Source organism: Centruroides vittatus, unplaced genomic scaffold (genome assembly GCF_030686945.1).
Source record: "Centruroides vittatus isolate TY-2023 unplaced genomic scaffold, ASM3068694v2 contig_575, whole genome shotgun sequence".
Classification (NCBI taxonomy): Eukaryota; Metazoa; Arthropoda; class Arachnida; order Scorpiones; family Buthidae; genus Centruroides; species Centruroides vittatus.
In genome coordinates this window covers 1,456,397-1,481,821 of record NW_027122344.1, presented here as the reverse complement: position 1 = coordinate 1,481,821, position 25,425 = coordinate 1,456,397, and the positions used below count along the sequence as shown (strand labels likewise).

The window sequence follows — 25,425 nt, the reverse complement described above, 5'->3', positions numbered from 1 at the left end:
TCATCTCTCGACCGTCTCACTTGATCTCACGATTGACAGGCCATAAAATGCGAATTTAGGTTCTATTCGAAAGTGTAATTTCTCCGAGTATATACATATAATGAAAGCTGGAGAATAATAAATCTTCCGATATTCTTCCTATGAGATAATAAGTCCAAAAAACATTCTTTGTTGTTATTAAGTGATAGAGCGATGGTTAGAATGAATAATGTTGATTGTATTAATTTCTGAAAATTTGAAACTTGTTCCGACATGGAGCTAGCCTCTTTTATCGAGACATAACCTGTGAGCATCGCTGAAACCCATAAACATCATTGTAAATATCTTCGCATATATAAATAATTGTTTTTTGTTATTCCATAAAGCGATATTTTATTTAATTAGAAATTACTGTTGATGAAACGAGACACTTAACGTAGTTAACTTCTTTGATTTTTCTTAATAGTTGCATTGTTTTACATAGTGATATTCATTTGAAATGATGGAAAGTTTAATAAAAATAGTGTATTTCTATTAAATTTTTACTATTAAACTTCAATACATTTCTGCTTTTCAAGAAAGAAATGTATTGCAATTTTATTTACATAATTATTTCTACGATAATTGTTTCTAAAATATACAAAATCCAAATATTCATCAAATTGATGGTTAATTTTTATTTGCAAATTTTATTTTTAAAATTTGGCGTTGCAACTTTGCTATTGAATTTTATTTTAATAGTGAATTTTATCAATTATTGCAAAACATATTTGATATATACTCTTTGAATATATTGTTAAATCAATATAGCATTCACAAGCATGTTGAAATCATATTCCTCATTTTTGGATAGGAAATATGTCCCTCCCCCCACACACAGTCACAGAAAGATTCAATTCTATAAAAATCTGCTTGAAAGAAGATATGATTTTTAAAATAATATTAATAATCATCATTCTTTTACTATTTACAGTAAGTATAATTTGTAGAAGATATATTAGTATAAGTAAATACATAAGTTATGCAAAAAATAATAATTTTACCAATATTTGATTAATATAATAAATTTTTATTTATTAACACTTTGTTATTAGTATTGATATCTCCAAACAGCAGGAATGAATAAAGATACTTATGTTTGTTTAACATGTTTGTTTTTAGCTTTTAACATAGTTTGTTTTAGATAGAATTCATATATCAATATAACTATAAAAATATGTTAATTTGTAAAATAGAAAATTAAAACTGGCCTTTATTATTAGAATATTTATTTGCATAATTAAAAAGTCTTAAAGAATATAGAAAAAAAAAAGATTATACCGTATTTTTAAAACGTGTTTTAAGTCTCTGAAAATTCTCACTGAAAATTAGTCAAGTTAGACTGAAACAAAGGCAAGTTTCGTATCATGCATCTTTTCTAAACAAAGCTCTCTTATGAAGTCAATTTCAAGTAGGGATATAATCTTCTTCGATTTTCTTCGCCTTATGAATAGTTATAATCGATATTTTTATCGCATTCTAGTAAAATTATACTAACTTATTTCAAAAATTAAATACAGTAATTTAAATTTTATATGATATTGCCTAAACTTGTATTAACTGAAACAAAAATCAATGAACTAAATTGTTAAATAAGATAAACATTTTTTAAATAATTGATTTATTAAAATTTCAGATAATAACTTTATTAAAATCAGTTTTTAATTTTAATTAAAGAGGCATAATATCTTTAACAGAAAATAAATCCTCTCTATTTTCTTGTTACGTGACTGGATGACTCTGTTGTTATCAGGTAAAGTATGATGTACAGGGGCAAGACACTACAAATTTAAGATGGAGAATATACATTTTAAATTGAATAAATGGAGAATATAATTCAAAATTGCAGTCTGGCATTGTCACAATAAATAATTGCTTGTTATTTGTGGAAATATAAAAATTTTATTGTTTAGGTCTACTATAAGAATTAAGTAACGATACTATATGAAGGTATATTTTTAAAGATCGAAAAGTTTTTTTAACGCATGTAATCTCCAAGCATCGGTGAAATTCATAAACATTTGTACAGTATATGAAGATAAATCAGTAGGCTTACTTATATCGGTATGTTAGTACAAGTCCATAAAAATAATCTTTTGTTTAATATATCACTGATGAAATGACAGTCGTAAGTGTTTGAGTAGCCAAATTGTTTGATATTTATTTAAAGGATTTGATTATATATATGTAATTTTTTAAGAATATAAATTTATTATTATATAGTATATATAACCAAACAAAAGGATTTGTTGTAGTCATAGAAAAAGTAAGAAGTTTTTATGATTGAAAATTTAAATTCCTTTCCATCAACCAGATGACATTACAGGAGATCTTTAAAAGAAAAGTTTTAGAAAGAAATTGAAATATTTTCTACTTTCTTTTTGGTAAAGACAAGGGATGTGGATATTTATCTGTTTTAAGGAATTCGTGAGACACAAATCAAGTAGGTTAAGAAGTCTACTAAGTTATAATAAAAACTTCTTTAAACTCTGTTCATTGAGTAGGCGATGACACAAAAGTTTGACTCTTGTAACAAACGATCTGAAGTAGAAGATACGTGATTTCTAGGGACCATTTCACACACTCGCTTTTCTTACTGATTTCTACTTTCAAGAGCGATACTTTAAATCATCCGATTTGCACCTCGGTCCAGAGCATTTCTGTAGATAGAAAGTTATAAGTTACAGTGAACAAATTTATGAGCGTGTCAGGGAAACTGTTTTGTTCAAAAAACTCAAACTTTTACATTATATAAACATTTTAACATTTTAATCATGAATTTATAGATGTTTAATATTAATTTATAACTATATTTTTATTATTTGTGGGCTTTGCATACAATTTAGATTGGGATTTAAAAAAATATAATTTTTTGATCCTCCTATTTATGACTATTATCTTAATGCAAATTTTTATTAAATTTATTTTTTAAATTAGTAATATTAACAAATTTATTGTTATGCAAATTTTTAAATTTGATTTAATAATAAGTTACTTATGTCTCAAAAATATTTTGTTTTTGTTCTGAAAGTGGACATTGCAGACTAATTAAACTGTTTTATTTTTCAAAATTATTTTATTTTTTATATACATAATAAAATTTCTATTTATATAATATGTCAATTAGTTAAATATAAATATTTATTAATTGTTGTCTAAATTAATTGTATTTGTTATTTGCAATTGAATTATTTTAAGTCAGATAAAAAGTCGTTATTAGTAGGCTATATTTGAACATTTTTTTCTACATTGTGTACAAATACACTTTCAAATCATTAAGTCATAAGTATTGTTTCTATAAAACATATATCTATAAAGGCAATTAACAGGTATCATTCGAGTCTAGATATGCGTTTATTTAACTATTCTGGTAGTCATGATAAAATAATTTCTAACGTGAAATTCGTGACATGACGAGATATTTTTGCATTAGTTCTTTGGTGCTAGCTATGGCGATATTCATTTATGATTAAAACTGGTTTTTGTTTATTATTTTGAACCATATAATAGAAACTTTTTAAACATAATTTCATCTTACAATTTGTATAGTCGTATACAATAAACTGTGAAATACAGTTACATTTTTATAAATGTTTAAAACAAATATAACGCAAGTTGTCCCAATAAGGCTCACTTTTTAGAAACAAAGAAGTTACAACTTATGAAAAATGTATTTTTAAAATTTCTGCAAACGTGATGTCAGCTTCTTCTTCACTAGAAAAGACAACTATTCAAATGTTCTTAAATAATTTTTCTGGAAGGAGTTTTGTCGAACTTTAGCAATAGGCTTTATTTAGCATCGCTGTATCTTGACAGGCTGTACACACAGTTATTGTAAATGAAATTACATTATACAGAAGGACAATTATTAAAAACTGAATTAAAATGCAAGTTTATTAGCAATTTTAAAATATACAAACGTAGCAAATTACACGTCTTTGTAAACAAAAATTAAAACAAAATAAAGTATAGTTACAGTTCGTAACTAAGTTTCCAATTAAGCATCCCAGGCATATTATCTTGCAAAGAATGAAATTTTCTAAGGCACACGTAACAGTTACGTTTTCTTTATGTTCATTGGCAATTAAACGAATTATTTTTCTACCTTTTTCGCAAAAACCTCTCTTGGACTATGGATGGTTAATCGACACACCTTCTCATCCACATTGTAGAATTTACGGGCTTGCCCGTGATGTTCAAATCATACGTAACTGATTCCAATTTTTGAAATAATCACTGACAACTATTTCGTTAAAGTTTAGTGCCCTTCGTGGAATCATAGTTTTGGCCTTCCTTCATAAAATGTTTAAACAATCATCTCTCTACTTGTTCAGATTCCTTGTTGACAACATAAAGTACGTTATTAATCTCAACAAATTTGAAAACTCACTGATGAAGAGTTAGTTGTTGGCGGTATCCATCATGTGCAAATCTAATCATTGTATTTTCTAGATCTTTCTCCTGCTCCTTGTTTAATATCTTTGAATGTCTAATTTTTCTTTTATGTGTTTTATTAGCTAGATGGTTTCTTAAAGTTAGACCTGTAATTGAAAGCAACGCTCACTATCCTTTGACCTTCTCCAGCTTTAACGCACCACATGCTGCTTTTAGGTCCTTTTAGGTCATTTTTTTTTTTTAATGTCCAGCGAGCACGTTTTTTCTTTTCTAAATTAGTTGAAGCCATTTGCGCCCTATAAAATCAAAAGAATATAATTCTATAAATTGTAATTTCAAACGTCGCAATATTTTCTTTGCCACTAGTAGTATCAACGTAATAAAGCCCATTGGCAATTTTAGGAATATTTCTGTAGCTTTTTTTGGGCAATGTTATTTTGAAATCACGTTGCAAGATTTAATATTAAAAAAGTTATGATAAAAGTTTAACTTTAGATAAAAATGTAGGACTGACCTCATTCCCTACTATATTAACCAATAATTTGAATCTACAGTTTAAAGAGATAAGAATGCCAGTAAATCAATTTTAAAAACATGTCTGAAAAGTACATTTCATAGATAAAACTTTTACCTTATCAGTTTTTCCTTTAATTCAGACATATTTTTTGCATTTCTCGACATTTCAAGGGTCCAAAAATTAAAAATCATGGGACTATATTTTGATCGATCGCCATACTTCCCCACTGTTATAATATAATAATGGGAAAAATAGCGAATCGGGAGTTTTTTCTATACAGGGTGGGCCAACGAAAACGAAACGGCAGAGTGTTCGTGTTCGTCCAAGCAAATCGCTCGGACAGGTCGATTTTATTCTCGAGGGGACATCATTTGCAATAAAGTTTTTGCGATTCTGAATACAACAGACAACAAAAATTTAAAAAAAACTCATTTATTTTGTATTAACTAAACAAACATTTATTTCGAAAAAAAATGTTTGTTTAGTTAATATTCAGATTCGCAAAAACTTTATTGCATAAGATGTCCCCTCGAGAATAAAATCGACCTGTCCGAGCGATTTGCTTGGACGAACACGAACACTCTGCCGTTTCGTTTTCGTGGCCCACCCTGTATGTATGGATGTTTGTGTGTGTGGGAAGGGCACGATTTTGTTCACCCTCTTTGAAGCTTAATAATTCCTGTGCTTTTGTCGAAAATTTCTGAAATTTTGCAGGGTTTATGTATCAATCCCTTTATATTAGAGGGATTGATGCTATTAAATTTTGGTCGACGGGTGGGGAGATAAAGGGGGTTTGTGTGTCACATCTCGAGTAGGGTCAGACTTAATAACGGTTCCCCTCGTTATTAGCATTTACAATTTTTCTAATAAAACCCATCCCTGCCCTCAAAATTAAGCTTTTTGCCATTTTATAATAATTAATAATATGATATTTTATTTAAAAAAAGTTTTTATAACAGATGACACCATATGCAATTTGAAATTCTTTTATCTGGAAAGTTACGCAATTCGTTGCTGGATTTTTTAAATTTTAGTTTCAAACTTAATTATTTTTATAAATTGAAATAATTCCATTTGGAAAAGCCAAGAGTTTAAATTTTACGAGCTTGCTAAATCCACTAAAAGTATAACAGCATGATAACTGTAATATTAAAATATCTAATAAATTATCTTTAATCATTCTTCGTTTTTGATTTAAAGAACAATTTTAAACGTAATTTTATTTTCTATTGAATTTTAGAAATTAAAAAAAAAATAAATGAAATTACTTTAGTATAATTATTTCATTCATTATTGAATTTTATGTCAATAATTTAATATTACAATTAAAATTAATTCTACTGTTATTTTTTCACTTCTAATATTTAAATAATATCAAATAATATTTAATTTCTTTTTTTAAAAAAAACCGTTTTACTCATCAATAGGAAATAAAGTTTTATAATAAAATAATCAAATTATTAGTAAAAGTAAAATATTTAATCTTTTATAAATATTTCGTATTTATAAATTAATTACGCTCTGTGCAAAGAAAATATTTTTCAATATTATATAAAAAAATTTATAATTTTTTTTGAGTTCTCAAATTAATCGTCGATATTTTAAAAATAATTTTCAATTGTCTTTTGCCGTTTTGCCATTCTAGTTGCCGTTATTCAGTGTTGCCATGTTGGCGGATTTCACTAAATTTGGTATGGAATTGAAGCGACCGTAGGAAATTTAGTAGTAGGTACTGTATCTTTGGCGGGAAATTTCAAGGGAATGATTTTTAAATCAATATTTATACAGTATTGTGTTATAAGATAGCGTGCCTTTTTTGGCTCATCAATGACCGAGTGGATAAAACCACTGAACACTAGAACACTGGTAGTGGGTTCGCGCCTTGCAAACAGGCTGGCCACATGAAGTTTTCTGGGTTTTCCTCAAGTTTATAACACTTAAAAACGGCCAATTTCCCATAAGAGTCCTCTCGGGAGGCATTCTCTCAGCAGATTGCCCACATGTCGCGTTGCTGTAACTAAATAAAACAAATTAAACTGTACTATTTTTTGAGCAGCTTAAGATGTTGAGCCTAGCAATCTTTAGTGTCGTGTCCAAGCTCGAGTGTTTATGTTTAGGATCGATATCACGCCACGTTTATTGAGAAGATGTTTAAATTTAGTGGGAATAGGAGTTTGAACTAGTGTGAATTGGCAACTGTACTAGTAATATCCAAAAATCGAATAGCGACGGATTACTGAACATGTCGATCTAGCGAACGTACGAATTACTGAGATTGTACTGTGTTATAAATTTACATTTTATACATTGTATTAATTTTTACATATTAGAAATATTATGTTACAAACATTATAAACATTATATACTTAAAAATTATTTTAGAATCTTTATAAAATAATTTCAAAATTTAATATAAGAATCAAATAATTTATATATATATGAAATTTTTAATTCGATTTTTAGAGTTGAAAACTCTCCACATTTTTAAGGTATTGGAAGGTTAAATTCCGATTATAAGTTTTTGAAGTTGGAAATGTATAAATGGCGCACTTTCTTCCTTTGCTTAATAGAGATTTAAATCAATATTTATCCACACGTGCAATATTATTGAAATCCCTGGGGACCACGTTGTAAGGTCTCTTTGTCAGAATAATTAACAATTGGAAGATTTAATGAGCAAAATATATCACTGAGATTAAGGAAATTTGTAATCCAAGTTTCCGAGAAACCAATTATATGGAATTTCACCAAAATTTCCTGAAATTCATAGTATTTAGATGAACTATTATAAATGTTATATATTAAAATCTCTCATAAATGAGTCACTCGACTGATCTCCTATTTGAAGACTGCATTAAAAATGATCAAGTGGAATTATTTATAATTAAACGTTCCATTATTGGTTTTTCGTAGATTTAAAAAAAATTAAAGCTATTGGCTATTGGAATTATTTCTCATATACATATATAAATATCTCAAAACCCGATGTATTTAATTAAAGCCGAACGATTGCCGTAATGAAAATTCGGTGATTTTTGGCTTTGATTATTTCTCATGACAATTGGAATCTTATTAATTATTAATTAATGACGCATTCATTTGTATCTAAATTTTAATTGCTTTTTCTATCTTCAGTAAAGAAAAAGAAATTTATATTTTCTTGATTTACATAATTTTTCTCAGAAATAATTCAAATACCGCACAATGAAATTCTGCTAGCTTTTTTGGGGAGTGACATTTTTGAAGAACTGATTATACTTTAAGACAAAAATCTGTTACTTTTTCTCACCATACATATTTTCAGAAACTTATTCAGAAATACTTTTGTTTATGCCCAAATTGTTTATTGATTAAATCGTTCAATAAATCAATATCATTCAACTTTTCAATTCTTTTGAATCAGTTTGCAGAACTGTGGAAAATTTTACACTTTTATTATATTATCTTTGCATTGATGTACTGATATAAGATTTTGTGATTTGATAGATATCTTTTATGTTTACTTTTTTCACCGTCATAATTTTTATTTTCTCCTTAGCTTTATTGCTTTCACTATATTGACGGGCTTCATTTTCAACTCATGCGATAGGCTACGATACTATATATTTTATTACTATTATTATTTTTTATAAAATATAGAACAGTATTGCCAGTTTCGATACAAAACGGATTTGAATTTGTATACTATTTAAATTCGAGATAAACAGCACCATACTTTCTAGTCTGTCTGCTTTTTGACTAATAATCAAAAGGTAAGATACTTATTTTCAATTTTACTGCTTACAATTTTTTGTTGTTTATTATTCCTTTGTAAATGTACGTTTTATACAGTTTGTTTCGAGCAGTTTTATTAGAAAACAAGCTTTATTTTTCGGTTTTGCTTCTAATATCGAAAAACACCGACGTCCATTGATGTTTCATCAAACAAATTAATTGAAATAAAAGGGAATTTTTAAAATGTTATACAGTAGAGCATCGATTATCCGACTTAATTGGGGACTGGGGTTGGTCAGATAACTGAAAAGTCGGATAACCGAAAATTATGAAAAAATACATTATTAGTATAGTGTATTAGGCATGGTTTAAATACTAGCCTCCCTTTCATGGTCGAGCCAGTGCTGCCAGCTAAAACATGCAAAAATTTAACAAAAATAAGATTAAAGTAGCCAAGACATAACCAAATATTGTACCGCCACATCACAAGTGGACATTTGAATTTGCCGACTAGAACGCGGTCGGTTAACCGATAAGTCGGTTAATCGAGGGTCGGATAATCCATGCTCTACTGTATTTTAATTCATTAATAATCTCGAAATATTGCTTTATGAAAAATGAAAACGTGTTTGAAATTTTTATGAAAAAAGTTGGAATTGTTGTAGGTGTTCAATTAAATTTGAAGACTATAATACTCCTTATGAAACAGAAACGTAAATTTAATACTCTTGTTGAATGAAGAGCGATTCATGTTATTGAGTAATTTTGCGTATTTTAATAAATGACAACTTTATTCATCTCTACTATTTTATACTCTATATAAACAAAAGTTGTAATTAAGATCAAAAATCACTTTTCATTTTACTTTGGTTTCTTTACACTTGCATAAAAACTTGAATTCTGCTTGACTTTGATTCTATAAATATTTATGCACGTTACGCTTAAATATAGAAATTGCTCATCGAGCAAAAAACTATTCATAACGTGTGTACAATACACATTATAAACTAGGGAAACACTGAAATATCCTTACTGCATTTTTTGTTTTTTTTTTTTTTTACTTTATGACACTTTTCTATTACTCTCAGCACGATGTAGACAATTTCGAAAGAAATACCGATTATTTATAATTTCGTAAATATTTTTTAAATGATTGATGATTCTATAGATAAGAATAAACGATGGAAAAAAATTGAAATTCCGATTACTTTTAGTGACTAATTAAAAATATCTGAACTATTGATACATACAAAATACAAAAGTCATCAAAGTTCGGTTATTTGTTACCATAATAAATGAAGGTAAAAATCTGTATGTAATTTATCATAAATGTTCTCTCTCAAAATTCATATCTTTCACTTGTTGAAGAATTAGTAAGTGAAACATTGAATGAACTAATACAGCCAAAATATTCTCAACTAGTAGCACAACAGTTTTTAAAAAATTCACAATTAACAATAAAATGAATGAAAATTTTCATTATTTATTCTTATAGGTGTTAATTGGCCTAAGGAAGTAGAACAGAACATACTTTCTTGTCGTTCGTCTCACTCTTAGTTACTTTCAATAAAAATTCTTACGCTAGGTTAAAATATTTTAATTGAATTGATTCCCTCTGGTTAACTTCTGTATTACTGATGTATTATCTTAATTTAGGTTATTATTTTTGCTTTCCAATTAATTTTGGACTTTATATTTTTCAAAATAGCTCTTTATAATTAGGTTATTTCTATTATACTTGATATTTTACTTCTGGTTTCAGATAATTTTATAATTATATATATTAAAATCGAATTAGTTTTAAAATAATAATATTTAAAAAATTCATAACTAATTAATCAAAATTACTGAAATTCCGTAAATACAGTAAGAGAAAATTGCTGATAAATTCCAAACAATTACAAAATTTATATTATATGCTTTAGTTTACTTTCTTAATTATCATAGTAATTATGTTGCTTTAATAAATTTACATATGCATATTTATTACTCATTACTAACTTGTAAGTCTGTTTGCAAAATTGTTAATCATAATACTGAAATGTAGTAAAAATGAATAGTAATGATCCGGTGTAAATGAATTGTCTAGTATGGTGAATAATGAAAAAATGTCTTATTAAAACTGCCCATGACTGAAATCTTTCATAAGGCGTTTCATAGGAAATTTTGGTAGAAGATCCAAATCCAAATTAATTGCTATTAGAATATATTAATAAGTCCCAAATCTGAATATATAACTTAAAAAAGTATTGGTTTGGAAAACGTTCTCATACAATTATATGATGTAAAATGTAGTTTTGCTCTTCTGAAATATAAAAATAAATGTAATGCTATTTGCGTATTTTTAAGATTTTTATTGCGCAAACTTATACGGAAAAATCCGACAGACAAATTTCTAGGGATGATAATGTGGTTCGAAATAAACATTTTTTTATTAATCAAACATAGGTCAACAAATGAAATTAACAAAGTTAAGCATTATTTTAAATGATCAAAAATTTGCAATAAATGTTCAAAATTTTGGCCATTAACAATACAAGACTTACAACGGAGAAGCAGAAATTGTCTTGTTCGCTCATAGATATTAAGAATATCCCTGGCTCTAGTTGCAGCTTCAACAATATGAGCAATAAGTTCCTCTTCGTAGACGATATGACGTCACAAAAATCACTATGATAGATGAACTACCAGAAAACGCCAATATACTTATATACAATATAGTTCTATAGAAAATGCAGTTATAAATTTATCATTTACAAATAACACGATAAGCAACACGGTAATACTTTGTTTATTTTAAAACTAACGTATGCAAAACTAAAAGTAAGTACACAGTAATAAAAATTCAATCATGTGGGAGCGGAAAATTTAGTTCTGTTTAATATTGCTAAGCGCGAAGTAAAAGTGCGAAGCAGTTTACCAAGCACAAGAAAGGCAAGTGGTAAAAAACAGATTGTTTTGAATGCTTATAACACTTTCTGTGTTATAAGTATTTTCAAATATAACAGAAACCTATTTTTAAAGTTTCATTGTTAAGAGCAGAAACGTATACCTTTAAATGTTTAACTCCCGATACTTAATTACTGTTTCCAAATAATGCTGAAATAGCATCAAGCCCTGGGAGCTTTCTCCTCCCATCCGCTCTGTGATTTTCAAATTGCTCGTCAGTGAAATGAATCTACAATAAATTAATAATAAAATAAGGAATTAAAATGCCTTAATTGAAATATCAAACTTCTCATAGATAAAAATTCTCCAGCATTTAAAGCTGTTTTAATCAATTCGTTTACTTAGTTGACGTGGCTCATACTTGTTAGAAAGTTTAATAAGCTATACTTACAAAAGTTTTTAACAAATATCGACAGTTTAATAGACTTTGTGAAACATCATTAGAGTAAACACGGGCTGACGAATCTATGGATACAGATACTAGTAATTGTATATTAACAAATAAACACCTTATTTTCAGAAGTTCAGAGCACTTTTCTTGACTTCTGAATTTTATTTATATCTATTTTAACGTCATCTGCAAAACTAGGGTCCAATTAGACAAACAAATGTTAAAAAATTGAAAGCAAGTGCTTATCTAACACAAAAGAAAGGACGATGTTGGTAGCCACTTATCCCGTCTTGTTTTAACAACCACCCTTTCTTCTGTTTTGATCGAAAGGAAATCGAACATACCTGGCCCATGATCAGTAAAGCAAACTTCTGACTTAGTCAAACTGTGCCACGATATTGGACGATATTCATCTTAGTTCTGACTCCACTCACTGTAAGAATTCTTACTCATTTACTCAAACTAGCTGTTCGTGCTGGATTAAATAGCTTCATTTTAAAGATAAAGAAATTACTATTTCAATTTATTATATTTATTTTTATTTAATTTTAACTTTGTCCGTCAATTTTCCTAGTTGTCTGACAAAAAATAATCGTTCAATAATGCTCAGAATATTTTTAGTTCCTTCTAGTAAGCCGCTCAGAATTCTGACTTATTGTTTTGCGTTACTGTTCAGCCACGGTCCTGAGTTATCTAGCGTTTAGTTCAGACAGATTATAAGTAACAGTCAAGGTCAAATGGGGTCAGATCGGGTGATCGAAGAGGCCCGGCTACAAGCCCATCTCTGTCAATCCTCCAATCGCCAAAAGTGGCGGTAAGTTGACCACGTAGTCTATTTGTCTTGAGAAATGAGCAGAGTTCCATCATGTTGAAACCACATCAGTCTTCTGACACTTAGGGAAACTTCCTCCAGTAAATTTGGCAATACTTCTTTCAACAATACGTGATAAATGTGGGAATTCAGACGAAAGGGGTAACAAGTATGGCCCAGTGAGTTAATTGTCTACGATATATAGGCAAGTCCTTTTTGTGCCTCTACTTATCATCCTTTGTGCTAAAATGGATGATCGGTAGCGGCACAAGGAAGGACTTCAGACCTACGTTTGATTAATAAAAAAATGTTTGTTTCGAACCATCCTATTACCCCTACAAATTTGTTTGTCGAATTTTCCCCCACTCTACATAGAAATACTGTGATTGCAATATGGTCAATTATCAGTAAAAAGATGCAAGCTTTAATAGCTATAGTTTAATTTAAATCCAACTTTACATTAAATTTAAATCCAACTTTTGCGTATTAACAGGAACCCGGAATTTTATAATACTGAAAAATAAAGTAATAGAATTAATTCAAAATACAACGTCTATTTACTTTTCTTTTTAATCTTCTTATAACTTTTTAATCTCAAAAGTTTTATCAATTTTAAAACGAAAAAAACTTTACAGAAATTTAGGGGAAATGATATTTAAAATTTATTCATATTAAAACAATAAAATTTAATTAAACAAATTTTTATTTTTAAATTTAAAATTAAATAAAAACTACTGTATTACAAAACTAGGTTACGTATGTTAAGTATTAAAGTATGATTGTAATAAACTGAGAAAAATTGTTTTTATAGAAAAGTTTGAAAATGTGCAATTTATGAAAGATAAATAAATATCTCATATTTATCTTGGTAGTACTCGAAAAAAAATCAAATGTCTGAAAAATGAAATGTGAATACTGAAATATCGTGATATAAGTTTACTTATTTTTTAAAATCAGTGGTAGATATTCTCGAACATCAAATGCATTTTATTAAACTGAAAGGAGAATATTTCAAATTTTCGAAAGAATTGTGTCCATTTACATAGACAGTTCCAGTAACTCGCGTGTTATCTAGTTTAGTATTGTTGGACATTTTTCACTTGCAGAATTTGCCATTTATCATAAAAGAATCTTTCTACGATGTCATTACTCGAAAAATTTTGTATATGGGCTGATGATAGAACATCGATATCTTTTCACTAATCGACGACAACTCTCGTTTTAGTTCCTAGCCTTCATTATAATATTAATATTTATGAAATGTTTATTCAACTGTTTTCGTAACGCTATTTGCACATGTTAGAATATTCATGATTAGATTATATTTACATAATATAATCATACGTACTATTACATAATTAATTTACTAAACACTTATACATTTGAAAATTTTTAATTTGATATCTATTTCTAAACATATAATTCTTCTTAATGAATAAACTGCAATTTTATTTATTTTTTAAAAAATAATGTAATAATCTGAATACAAACTTCAACGATTATATAATATTTTGCTTCTTTTATATTTTTTCACAAAATAAACTATAAAAATGTTTTATTTTGTGGAAAATTAGCCTAACAACAGGATTCTGAATACCTGTTTCAATCTTATTGCTCTGGGGATAAAGCTGTATATTTCTAATGATAAGTTATTGTAGAGAAAATATGTTGCTATTTTCTTACCATTTTCTTACTATTTCTTACTATTGTTACTATTTTAAAATACTTTTTAAGCAAAACTCGAAAATTTTAACTTTTAGAAGAATTCCTCAAAAATGCTAACAAAAAATCTAGGAAAAATGTATTCAAAAATAAAATTAATTTAATTTTAATGTCTATATTATGTATTTTAAAATATGATTTTAAAAAGGTATTACACAGAATATATAAGAAAAACTGTTTCTCAAACTTCATTCGAAGTTTTTTGAGCTATGATTAACGAAAGTCTAAAGTTAATTTTTTTAATTAAAAAACAATATTTATTTTTTAATGAACAAAAGGAAAATACAATAAAATATACAAAATATAGAACTCAATTGCCAATAAAATTGTTTATTCCAGAAACAATTTTTTTTTTCTTATCAACTTGCATTATTTTAGAATACTAAGAAAATAATAATAATAGTAATGTGACATTTTAGTATATTAACACATCTATAATATAAAAAAGTAAATCAGAATTGATCAGATTAAAGCAGATATATTTTTAACTATTGCAGTATTATTATAGGAACTAAATTTATGAACAAAAAATATATTTACAGAGATTTTCGATCTTACATCACGTTAAACATGCTAAAAATTTTAAAATATTTTCAAATTTGCGCATATGGAAAAATTAAGTGTTTTCATTTAGAAGGAAAATTGCATCTTATGTTTGGCAGTAATATCATTTCTAACTTTGAGCTAATTTCATTTCTTTACACTATATTATGATATAAAATTTCAAGTCTTTTTCTTACGTTTGGCACAATGTTGTTCACAAACGCCAAAATAACCCAGTTTATAGTAACTTTTTTTTAAATAACGAAGAACTTTGAATTAACTTGCTTAATTTTTTTTCTTGATAAAGGGATAACTTTTTGAACTTATCTCGACTACTAGTACTTTATCAATTAACGGGAGTTATTATACTGGATTTATGGATGCAGCAATTAGGTTTTACAGATCAGAAATAATATTGTTTATTTAAATCGCCTTTTTATAATTAGATTGTTAACTGGATCTTTGTTAAGTTGTTTATAACTTTTTGGTTCAAGCTTTTTCCCTATCATCTATTATTGTAAGATATCAGCCGACTTCGTCATTACTGCAAATGGTACCCTGGACATCCGAAAATGTTAGCATTTGGGCATCATTAATTTGATAGAAAACTTTTAATCTCTCGCGTCTACTTATTTTTCTTTCTTCTTAAATGGTTAATGTTCTTTCAAAATCGTAAATTTCGAAAACAGTTTTACTTAAAGACGGTTTGGCAATTTCTTTATTCTTTGATTTACAAAAATTAAAAGCTTTTAGGTCTAATGTATTTACAATTTAAATAGTGACTATATTTTTACATCAAATTATTTCATGTTTTATTACACTTTGTAATGTAAAAAACCTATCTATAAAAATGTGTAGGTGAAAATTATAAAATTTTCAGTTAGCTAATTCTTCCTGAGATGTGTCATGTATGTCTGCAGTCAAAAGAGAGCTTATTTGTCAAGAATTCCTCATGGGTTTTATCTCTATACTGTTCTATAAGTATATACATTCTTCTGTTCTTATCTATCTGCACGTAAAAATCTGTAGATAAATAAGAATGATTTATTTTCTTAGAAAATTCATTATAAATCCAATGTAATTTAATAGAAAATATTTTAATTTCAGATCGTTTTTTTTAACAAAAATAATGATGGCAATAATAAAGTGAATAAAATAAAGCACCTATAAAGAATGGATAAGATATTTATTGTTATATTAATCTGGCACCAGTATATAAGATGAGTAAGATACAATCCATCAACATACTATAATAATAATGATGATAATAATAATAATAATAACTCTCCCATGGTCACCACCTGGTCGTGGTGGGAGAGCCCAGTAATTTTACTGATCCATAGGGCAATGCAGGCTGGAGCACAAGCTCCTGGTAGGGACACCCATGCCAGTAAGGTCTATGGGGAGAAATGAAGCTAAGAGTGACCACACCCACATTCTGTGGAGATATTTATTATGGTGATAACTAGATCAAAGTGTGATACCGGCTCGGACGTCGCCCGGGTTAACAAGGTCCGCATTCGTGGGTTAGGCAGAGGCTCACGTTCGAAAAATAGGCCACAGTCTCCCTGGTTACCGGTGGCGAAAGCAGCACCGGCCCAAGCATGGCTACTGCAATGCCCTCAACAGATGTGAGGAACCAACCCAGCCTTGGTGTTTCTGTGGCAATGCATCCACAGACCACAAAGGCTGGAAAACCACGCCAACGGATGAAATGGACAGTAGAAATGAACGAGTTTATCATCCGTACTTATTACACGATCACAAAACTTGAAACAAACATGACAGCATACAGACAACAACTACACCATAAATTCACACAACAATATCCTCATTTCACTGTCACTGAACAAAGGGTTGTTGATCAAAAAAGAACAATTATACACAACAACCTTATCTCACAAACAACACTTGAACTTATCAAACAACAGGTTGCTGATCAAATACATCAACAGACAGAAACATCTAACATTAATGAAGATCATGTAACCTGTCAGGATAATCCAGCAACAAGCATTGATAATAACACACATACAACAATTACCGCTAATGATACTACAGACACTTCCTCATCCATCACTGATAACATAGTCATGGATTTAGTTAATACGCTCTCACTTATATTTCAGGAAACACTCACTAAATATACAGGTACAGATCCCACACAACGACCACGAATACCAAAAATCAACACGTCAAAGGAAGTAGGAAAAACACTAAATTATGTAAACACTCACTTAATACCACACTACATTCATTCGATTTCTACACTCGCAGACATTCATACATTAGTTTATGCTGGGGCAGTCACAGTAGTGACACACCATGGACTGAAAGTACAATCACAGACAAATACACAGAAAACACAATTCTATCACAAGCCTGCCTGGCAGAGAAGAATAGAAACACAAATAAATGACATTAGACAGCAATTAGGCAGGCTGACACAATACACTAAAAACAACATAACACCTAAATTAAGGAAACAGCTCAAAAACATTTTCAAGAAAATAAAAACACACACGAAACACGAACATCACAACACACGCATTACAGAATACATTGATACACTAAAACAGAAACTTGCTGCCAAAGCGCGTAGACTCAAACGATACAAAACATGTACACTACGAAAACAACAAAATAAATTATTTACAAACAATGAAAAACTCTTTTACAGACAAATTAATAACAAAGCAAACACTGATACACAGCACAGTGGCACACCAACAGAAGAAGAACTCACAACATATTGGTCCTCTCTTTGGTCCAGTGCTGTCACGCATAATGCTGATGCAGGTTGGATCAAGGAGGAGAACAGAAACTTGCACAACATACCAACTATGCCCTGTGTTGAAATAAACATACATGATTTCCAATACACTGTTAACAGAACACACAACTGGAAGACACCTGGTGTAGACAACATTCACAATTTCTGGTACAAAAAGTTTACATCACTGCACCAGGAACTAGCTAAACATCTAACACACATCATCATCAATCCACAAGACATGCCAAATTTTCTTACCCAGGGCATCACCTACATGAAACCTAAAAACAACAATACCACAGACCCCACACAATACAGACCAATTACATGTCTTCCAACACTCTACAAATTGTAGTGTTTATGAAACCGTGCCGGTGCTTATTCTGCAACTTGAACACAAACTATATGGTGTATTTTCTCGGACACATGGCAAATTTCATCACTAAGTTTTCCTCAGTCAACTGAGGAAAACTTAGTGATGAAATTTGCCATGTGTCCGAGAAAATACACCATATAGTTTGTGTTCAAGTTGCACTCTACAAATTATTGACATCCTGTATTGCAAACAAAATATACAAACATGTTGAAGAACACGACATTCTAACAGAACAACAAAAAGGTTGTCGTAGAAACCACAGGGGATGCAAAGAACAGTTACTCATAGATTCAGTCATTCTACGGCAAACACACAAACAACACAGAAACATACACATGGCATATATAGATTACAGAAAAGCATTCGACAGTGTTTCACACAGTTGGCTGCTACATATTCTACACATGTACAAAATACATCCATCACTCATTGCATTCTTTCAAAACACTATGCAGCACTGGAGAACAACACTACATCTGAGGGTTAGTAACACTTCCATACAAACAAACCAAATTTTTATTAGGCGAGGAATTTTTCAAGGAGATTCCTTGAGTCCTCTCTGGTTCTGCTTAGCCCTGAACCCATTATCCAACATGTTAAACAACACGCAATATGGTTACAATATCAGACATGAAAAAACAACACAGTTTACACTGTCACATCTCATGTACATGGATGACATAAAACTTTATGCATCCACACAAAAACAACTTCATCAACTCCTACAAATCACAAATTCATACACCAAGGACATACAAATGGAATTTGGCCTAGATAAATGCAAAACACTTCACATAGAAAAAGGAATCCTGAAGAAAGAAGATTTTGCACTTGGAAATGGAGACGTTATTGAATCCATGGAAGAGGGCGAGTTCTACAAGTATTTAGGATTCCAACAGGCCAAACTAACAGAACATACACAAATAAAGCAAAGATTAATTAAAGAATACCAAAGTAGGTTAAATGCTATTCTCAGAACACAATTAAATGCAAAACACACAGTTAAAGCAATAAACACATATGTCATCCCAGTACTCACATATTCTTTTGGAGTTATACATTGGACTCACACTGATCTTGAGCAACTCCAAAGGAAAACAAGAACAACACTTACTAAGCATAAACAACATCATCCTAAATCCGCCACAGAAAGATTAACCCTTCCACGTAAAGATGGCGGACGTGGCCTGATTGACATAGTTAACCTTCACTACAAACAAATACAGTCACTGCGAGAGTTTTTCTACAAAAAACAAGAAACATCACAATTACATAAAGCAGTAACTCTAGCAGACTCGAATAACACACCATTAAACTTACACTCACATCATATGGACACAACGCAACATATGAAAAGCATAGACACCATTAAGCAATCATGGGCTCGAAAGGCACTCCATGGCAGGCATCCTTATGATCTGGCCCAGGATTTTGTTGACAAAACTGCGTCAAACAGCTGGTTAGCTCGGGGATGCCTCTTTGGGGAGACGGAAGGATTCATGATCGCCATACAGGATCAGGTCATAAATACTAAAAACTACAGAAAACACATACTCAAAGATGCAACACTCACAAATGACACATGCAGAAAATGTCACATCATGCCAGAAACTATACAACACATCACCTCTGGTTGCAAGCTCTTGGCACAGACAGATTATTTACACAGACATAATCAAGTAGCAAATATAATACACCAAGAGCTTGCAAAGAAACACAAATTAGTAGACATCCACGAACCATACTACAAATACATTCCACAGACAGTATTGGAAAATAACACGCACAAAATGTACTACGACAGAGCCATAATCACAGATAAAACAATTTACCACAACAGACCAGACATCACACTCATTGACAAACACAATAAAATCACATACATTATAGACATATCCATTCCAAACACTCACAATATACAAAACGCATGCACTGAAAAAATTAGCAAGTACACAGAACTCGCCCAGGAAATAAGGCATCTGTGGAGGATGGATAGGGTGCTTATTGTACCTGTTGTTCTCTCCTCTACAGGTGTCATACCACACACACTACACAAAAGCCTGGGCACATTAGAATTGGATAGAAACACATACATCACACTACAGAAGGCCACTATATTGAATACATGTCATATTGTGAGAAAATTCCTGAATACAGACACACACACTGATACACTTCTTTAATTTCTGTTTTGGTTACTATGTCTTGACTTTGGTCCGGCATAGTACACAGCCACCGGTGTTAACCGAGTATATCTCACTTAACCCAACATAATAATAATGTCACGTCATGCAGAAACTATACAACGCATCACTTCTGGTTGCAAGCTCTTGGCACAGACAGGTTATTTACACAGACATAATCAAGTAGCAAATATAATACACCAAGAGCTTGCAAACAAACACAAATTATTAGACAACCACGAACCATACTACAAATATATTCCACAGACAGTATTGGAAAACAACACCCACAAAATGTACTATGACAGAGCCATAATCACAGATAAAACAATTTACCACAACAGACTAGACATTACACTCATTGACAAACACAATAAAATCACATACATTATAGACATACCATTCCAAACACTCACAATGTACAAAATACATTCACTGAAAAAATTAGCAAGTACACAGAACTCGCTCAGGAAATAAGGCATTTGTGGAGGATGGATAAGGTGCTTATTGTACCTGTTGTTCTACAGTTGTGATACCACGCACACTATACAAAAGCCTGGGAACATTACAATTGAATAGAAATATATACATTACACTACAGAAGGCCACTATATTGAATACATGCCATATTGTTAGGAAATTCCTGAATACAGACACACACTCAAACACTAATTTAATTTTAGTTTTGTTTTGATTGCCATGCCTTGACTCTGGTCCGGCATAGTACACAACCATCGGTGTCAACCAAGTATAACCCACTAAACACAACAATAACAATAATGATCACAGACAAAATAATCCATTACAACAGACCAGACATCATATTAAAGGGCAAAATTATTATATTACATACATTATATACAAAACTGTTCCAAATATTTACAACATACAAAATACGTACAGTGAAAAAATTAGTAAATATTTAGTTCTCACCCCCGAAATAAAATACTTGTGGAGAATGGATAAGATACTTATTGTACTGTATCAATAATCATTTTTTGCACAAATATCGTATCACATACACCACACAGAAAGTCTAGAAAGATTAATGTTTCACAATATCACATATATTACGTTACAAAAACTGCCATGCTAAACACGTGATACTTAGTCAGGAAATTCTTAAACAGAGACATACACGAACAATACGTAAACATAATAATAGCTTGTTCTGTATAGTTTGTCAAGATTAAATATTTTGTCAATTTTTGCCAAATTTGATAGGTTGGTCGATTGCTATTTCAAATTCGGAGTGAATGGTGCGTTAGAGTTAACATTACAAAAAATTTAGATGTTTTGAATTACGTAATTGTCAATGGTAACTATCGACACGAGCAATCATGATCGCAATTTTTCTATCGGTGTTATGGTGGCAAAATGGAAAAAGCATCTTCATATAGACAGAGGCAAGTATACCTATCAAATTTTACAACACAAATACACAATAAAGGCGGTTTTCTCTCTTTATTATATATAATCTCAATTATTGTACTAAAAGTGCTATTAAATAATCCAGTGTCAGTCCAGTAGTTTTTTTCTTACCATCACTCTATAACCAATCGTTGACGTAGGACCTTGATTTGCTCATCTGAAGTTTGTTTAGCGATGTTGCCATTATGTTCAACTACTATTTCAACAACAGAAAGTTCTTGACTTGTTAAACACTAATTAATCATAATTATCGCCATCGGACGAAGATTTACAAAAAAACTTGTTAAAAGTTGTTCATTAGTTGAATGCATTCTTATTGCATCGTTGACGCTTTCAATCTCGGAATAAGATAGAATCGCTTTTCCTCTCGACATTAATTGAATCCAGACACGATTGTTGCTGTGACTAATAGCTATATAATCTGATATCCCCGTTGGTTATTCTGTTGTCTCGTTGAAACATTCAAACTAAATATTTGTTGAATGTCATGTCTCTGTTAAGGTTGTTCCTTGGCATTCGATATTTCAACGTATTGATAAAGTTAGCCCTTAATAATCGATAATTTTCCAAACAATAATATTTAAAATTATATTTTTTATAGAAGCTTTATTACGCATTAATAAACACAGTTATTTGACCAGATAACTACCTTTAAATAGTATTTGAGTGTACACAGTTAGTTGTAGGTACCGTCAAACACTTATTTTTTTCCAGCTGACCGGGTGGACAAGGCAGTTAAGACATCAGCTGCCACTCTGGGGACCTAGAATCTAATCCGGGCGGATCGAAAAACCCAAAAATTTTTCGAGAAAAGCCGGGCCTGGTCTCTTTCCACCCAGTAACTAGTTTGATCAAACCCGTGAAGGTCTGAAAAAGACCCTTTTAGTGCCCACAGCGCAAAAGAGTAAAAGAATATTAGCCAAATTATTGGCGATTGTTCTCCAAAGCATTGTGAAATTTATCAAAGCGACTCAAAACAGGCTCAGCCTCCAAAAATTGGAAATACTGACATCATTAGATTTCTTTGAAAATTCAGTATGGAATCTTAAAAACTAGTGTACTGTAATTCTTTTATTGGCATATTCCTGATTTCATTATGTAACGTTTATTGATTGTTCTTGTTTTTATTCACTACTATTGGTACCAATAAATGTATTTATATATGGACAACTTTAAACTTCGTATTAATCAACTTGTTATAATTTTAATGTTCATAAACCTTTTAGTGCAATAGCTCTTAAAAAACTAATGGTTTACAAAACACATAGAAAATAACTACTACAATAATCGATAATTGAAACTTTTATTAATTAACTGATATTTCGATATTGATAAATACCTTCCTCTGGTAGAACTTTACTCTTTATATACATAGTTTTTCTTTATTAGTGGTGCCATCTGTTAGAAAGTGTTACTCCTTAGGCTGTACCTTGCTATAACAACCTTGCTTATTATTCGATTTTTTAAAAAATTTAATCAGTTCTTTACAAACATTGTAAAATATTGACAACATTTCACGCTTATTTTCTATTTCCGTTTCCGAATTATCGCATTAAGCGCATCCCGGATACTTCTAAGTGGAATTCTTCCCTTAACGATCAGACTAGTGGTATATATTATTATTTATAATTGTAGCTAAAGACATAAGTTGAAAATTTAAGACAGTATTATTCTCGTAAACATAAGGAACGTATTAAAAACACACTGTTGAAAAAATAGAAAGAAATTGGCCACAAATGTCAATTTAGAACCTCACATACAGTATTTCGTATATTTCTTTTATATAATAGAGTTTTCAGTTTTATTTTTCTTTGTCGTAGTCCAAATTAACTTAATACTTAAAATTGCTTTCAAAATCTGATATTTTAAGTATTTAAAATGATATCCTGTACAGGCGATCATAAAATAAACGATATCTCATTCACCAAATTCATATTAATGTGTTCAATCTGTTGTAAATTTGCAATATTTTATAATAATAATGAATAAGCAAATCATTTAAATCTCATAAGTTGACGGTCGGTTGGTCGAGCGGTTGAAGTAATCTGACCAGATTTTGTTACTAGCGAAGTTGAGGCCGAAGTTTTCAACGCGAAAACATGTACGTCGGACGTTCGGCGCCGCTTTCCTATAAGCCTAGAAGTTTGGCAATGGCCTTTGGAGTGTCGAACATGATTCCACTGACTTTCCAAACGCCATTGCCAAACTTCTAGGCTTACAGGAAAGCGGCGCCGAACGTCCGACGTACATGTTTTCGCGTTGAAAACTTCGGCCTCAACCTCGCTATTGTTAATGCGGGACATCCAACGTTCTGGATTAAGGGACATTTCGGCATCCCGACAAAAACTATCGGGACAGTGGGACAGAGGATCAAAATACGGAACAATATGGAACATCTATCACTTTAGTTAATTCGCTCTGAGGAACCTAGGATCAAATCCGGACGGGTCGAAAAATCCCAGGGAATTTTTCGGAATCTGTTCGTCCCTCACCACTCGGCAGCTCCATTGTGGGTCTGGCCGAATTCGTAATGGGCTTGCTAAAAAGGCTCTCTTAGTGCCTACAGGATGGAAAGCGCTAACAAAAAGTGCGAAATAATTGGAAACGAAAACTTATTGAAATAATATATCGAATAAACAAAAATATGTATAATCCGTAAATAAATGTAAAAGCTTGCAGTGGTGCTTGATTTATAAAAATGTTTCTACAAATTGTCGAAATTTATATTTTTAATAAAACATTTTGATGAGCAGATTTCAGTGTAAAAAAAAAAAAAAAAAAAACATACGTATATAACTTGGGCAGGCAGGCTAATAAAGAAACGATAGAAATAGTTTTTAAACATAGTAGTGTGTAAGTAATAAATAATACAGATGTGATTGAATATTTAACATTTTATTAAAAATAATTTTTATTTATAATTAATTTATAATTTCTGTGTATTACCTTATAATTATTTTATTTTAAATATTTATAAAACCATTTTATTTTTTAATACATTTACGCAAAACTCGGGCAGTGACTATTTTGAACATTTAAAATTACTATATTTGGAAAATTAAAGAATATTTAATGTTTAGAATTTTTAATCTAAAAAGAGTTAAAGAAAATTATAAAATAAAAATTAAGGTTAAAAATGCTGTATATTTTTAATTTACTGTTTTTCCTATTTGTTATTAAATATTTATTAGATACATTTTTTTTTTTCAGTGCTCCTGATTGTCCACTATGAATGCGAGGGGCGTATTAAGTTTGGATCAAGAAGTTGGGGTCAGTGATGCCACATTGTTAGACCCTCTTACTGAAGAAGCTTTTATTGCCAATCTCCATCAACGTTTTAAACGGGACCAGATATACGTAAGGCAATATCTTATATATGATTTTTTGTTTTTATTTTTACATTTAACATTAGATCATTTAAGATTTAAAAGTATAAGCAAAAATGGATGTATTATAATCATTAAACTTTTGTTTGTAATCTCAAATCTTTACCTTGGCCTGTGTTAATAATTTGACAGGGTGCACTTTATCATGTTGATGAAACTAATCGAATCTTCCATTAAATCTAAAGAATTACTGCGTGATGGCGGTAATCGTTTTAC

General features: G+C 30.1%; 1 protein-coding gene across 6 annotated transcripts in view; it reads left to right on the top strand.

Moving 5' to 3' along the window:
• Positions 1 to 25,425, top strand: part of LOC136979044 (unconventional myosin-Ib) — a 314,495-nt gene that overhangs the window by 54,259 nt on the left and 234,811 nt on the right. For all 6 annotated transcript variants that reach the window (XR_010881326.1, XM_067274937.1, XM_067274936.1 and 3 more), the window contains one exon: positions 25,034 to 25,180. Coding sequence is in view for 5 of the 6 variants with exons in the window: in XM_067274937.1 (XP_067131038.1) it covers positions 25,052 to 25,180 (129 nt within the window). In the remaining variant the exon portion in view is untranslated. The remainder of the gene's footprint in view (positions 1 to 25,033; positions 25,181 to 25,425) is intronic.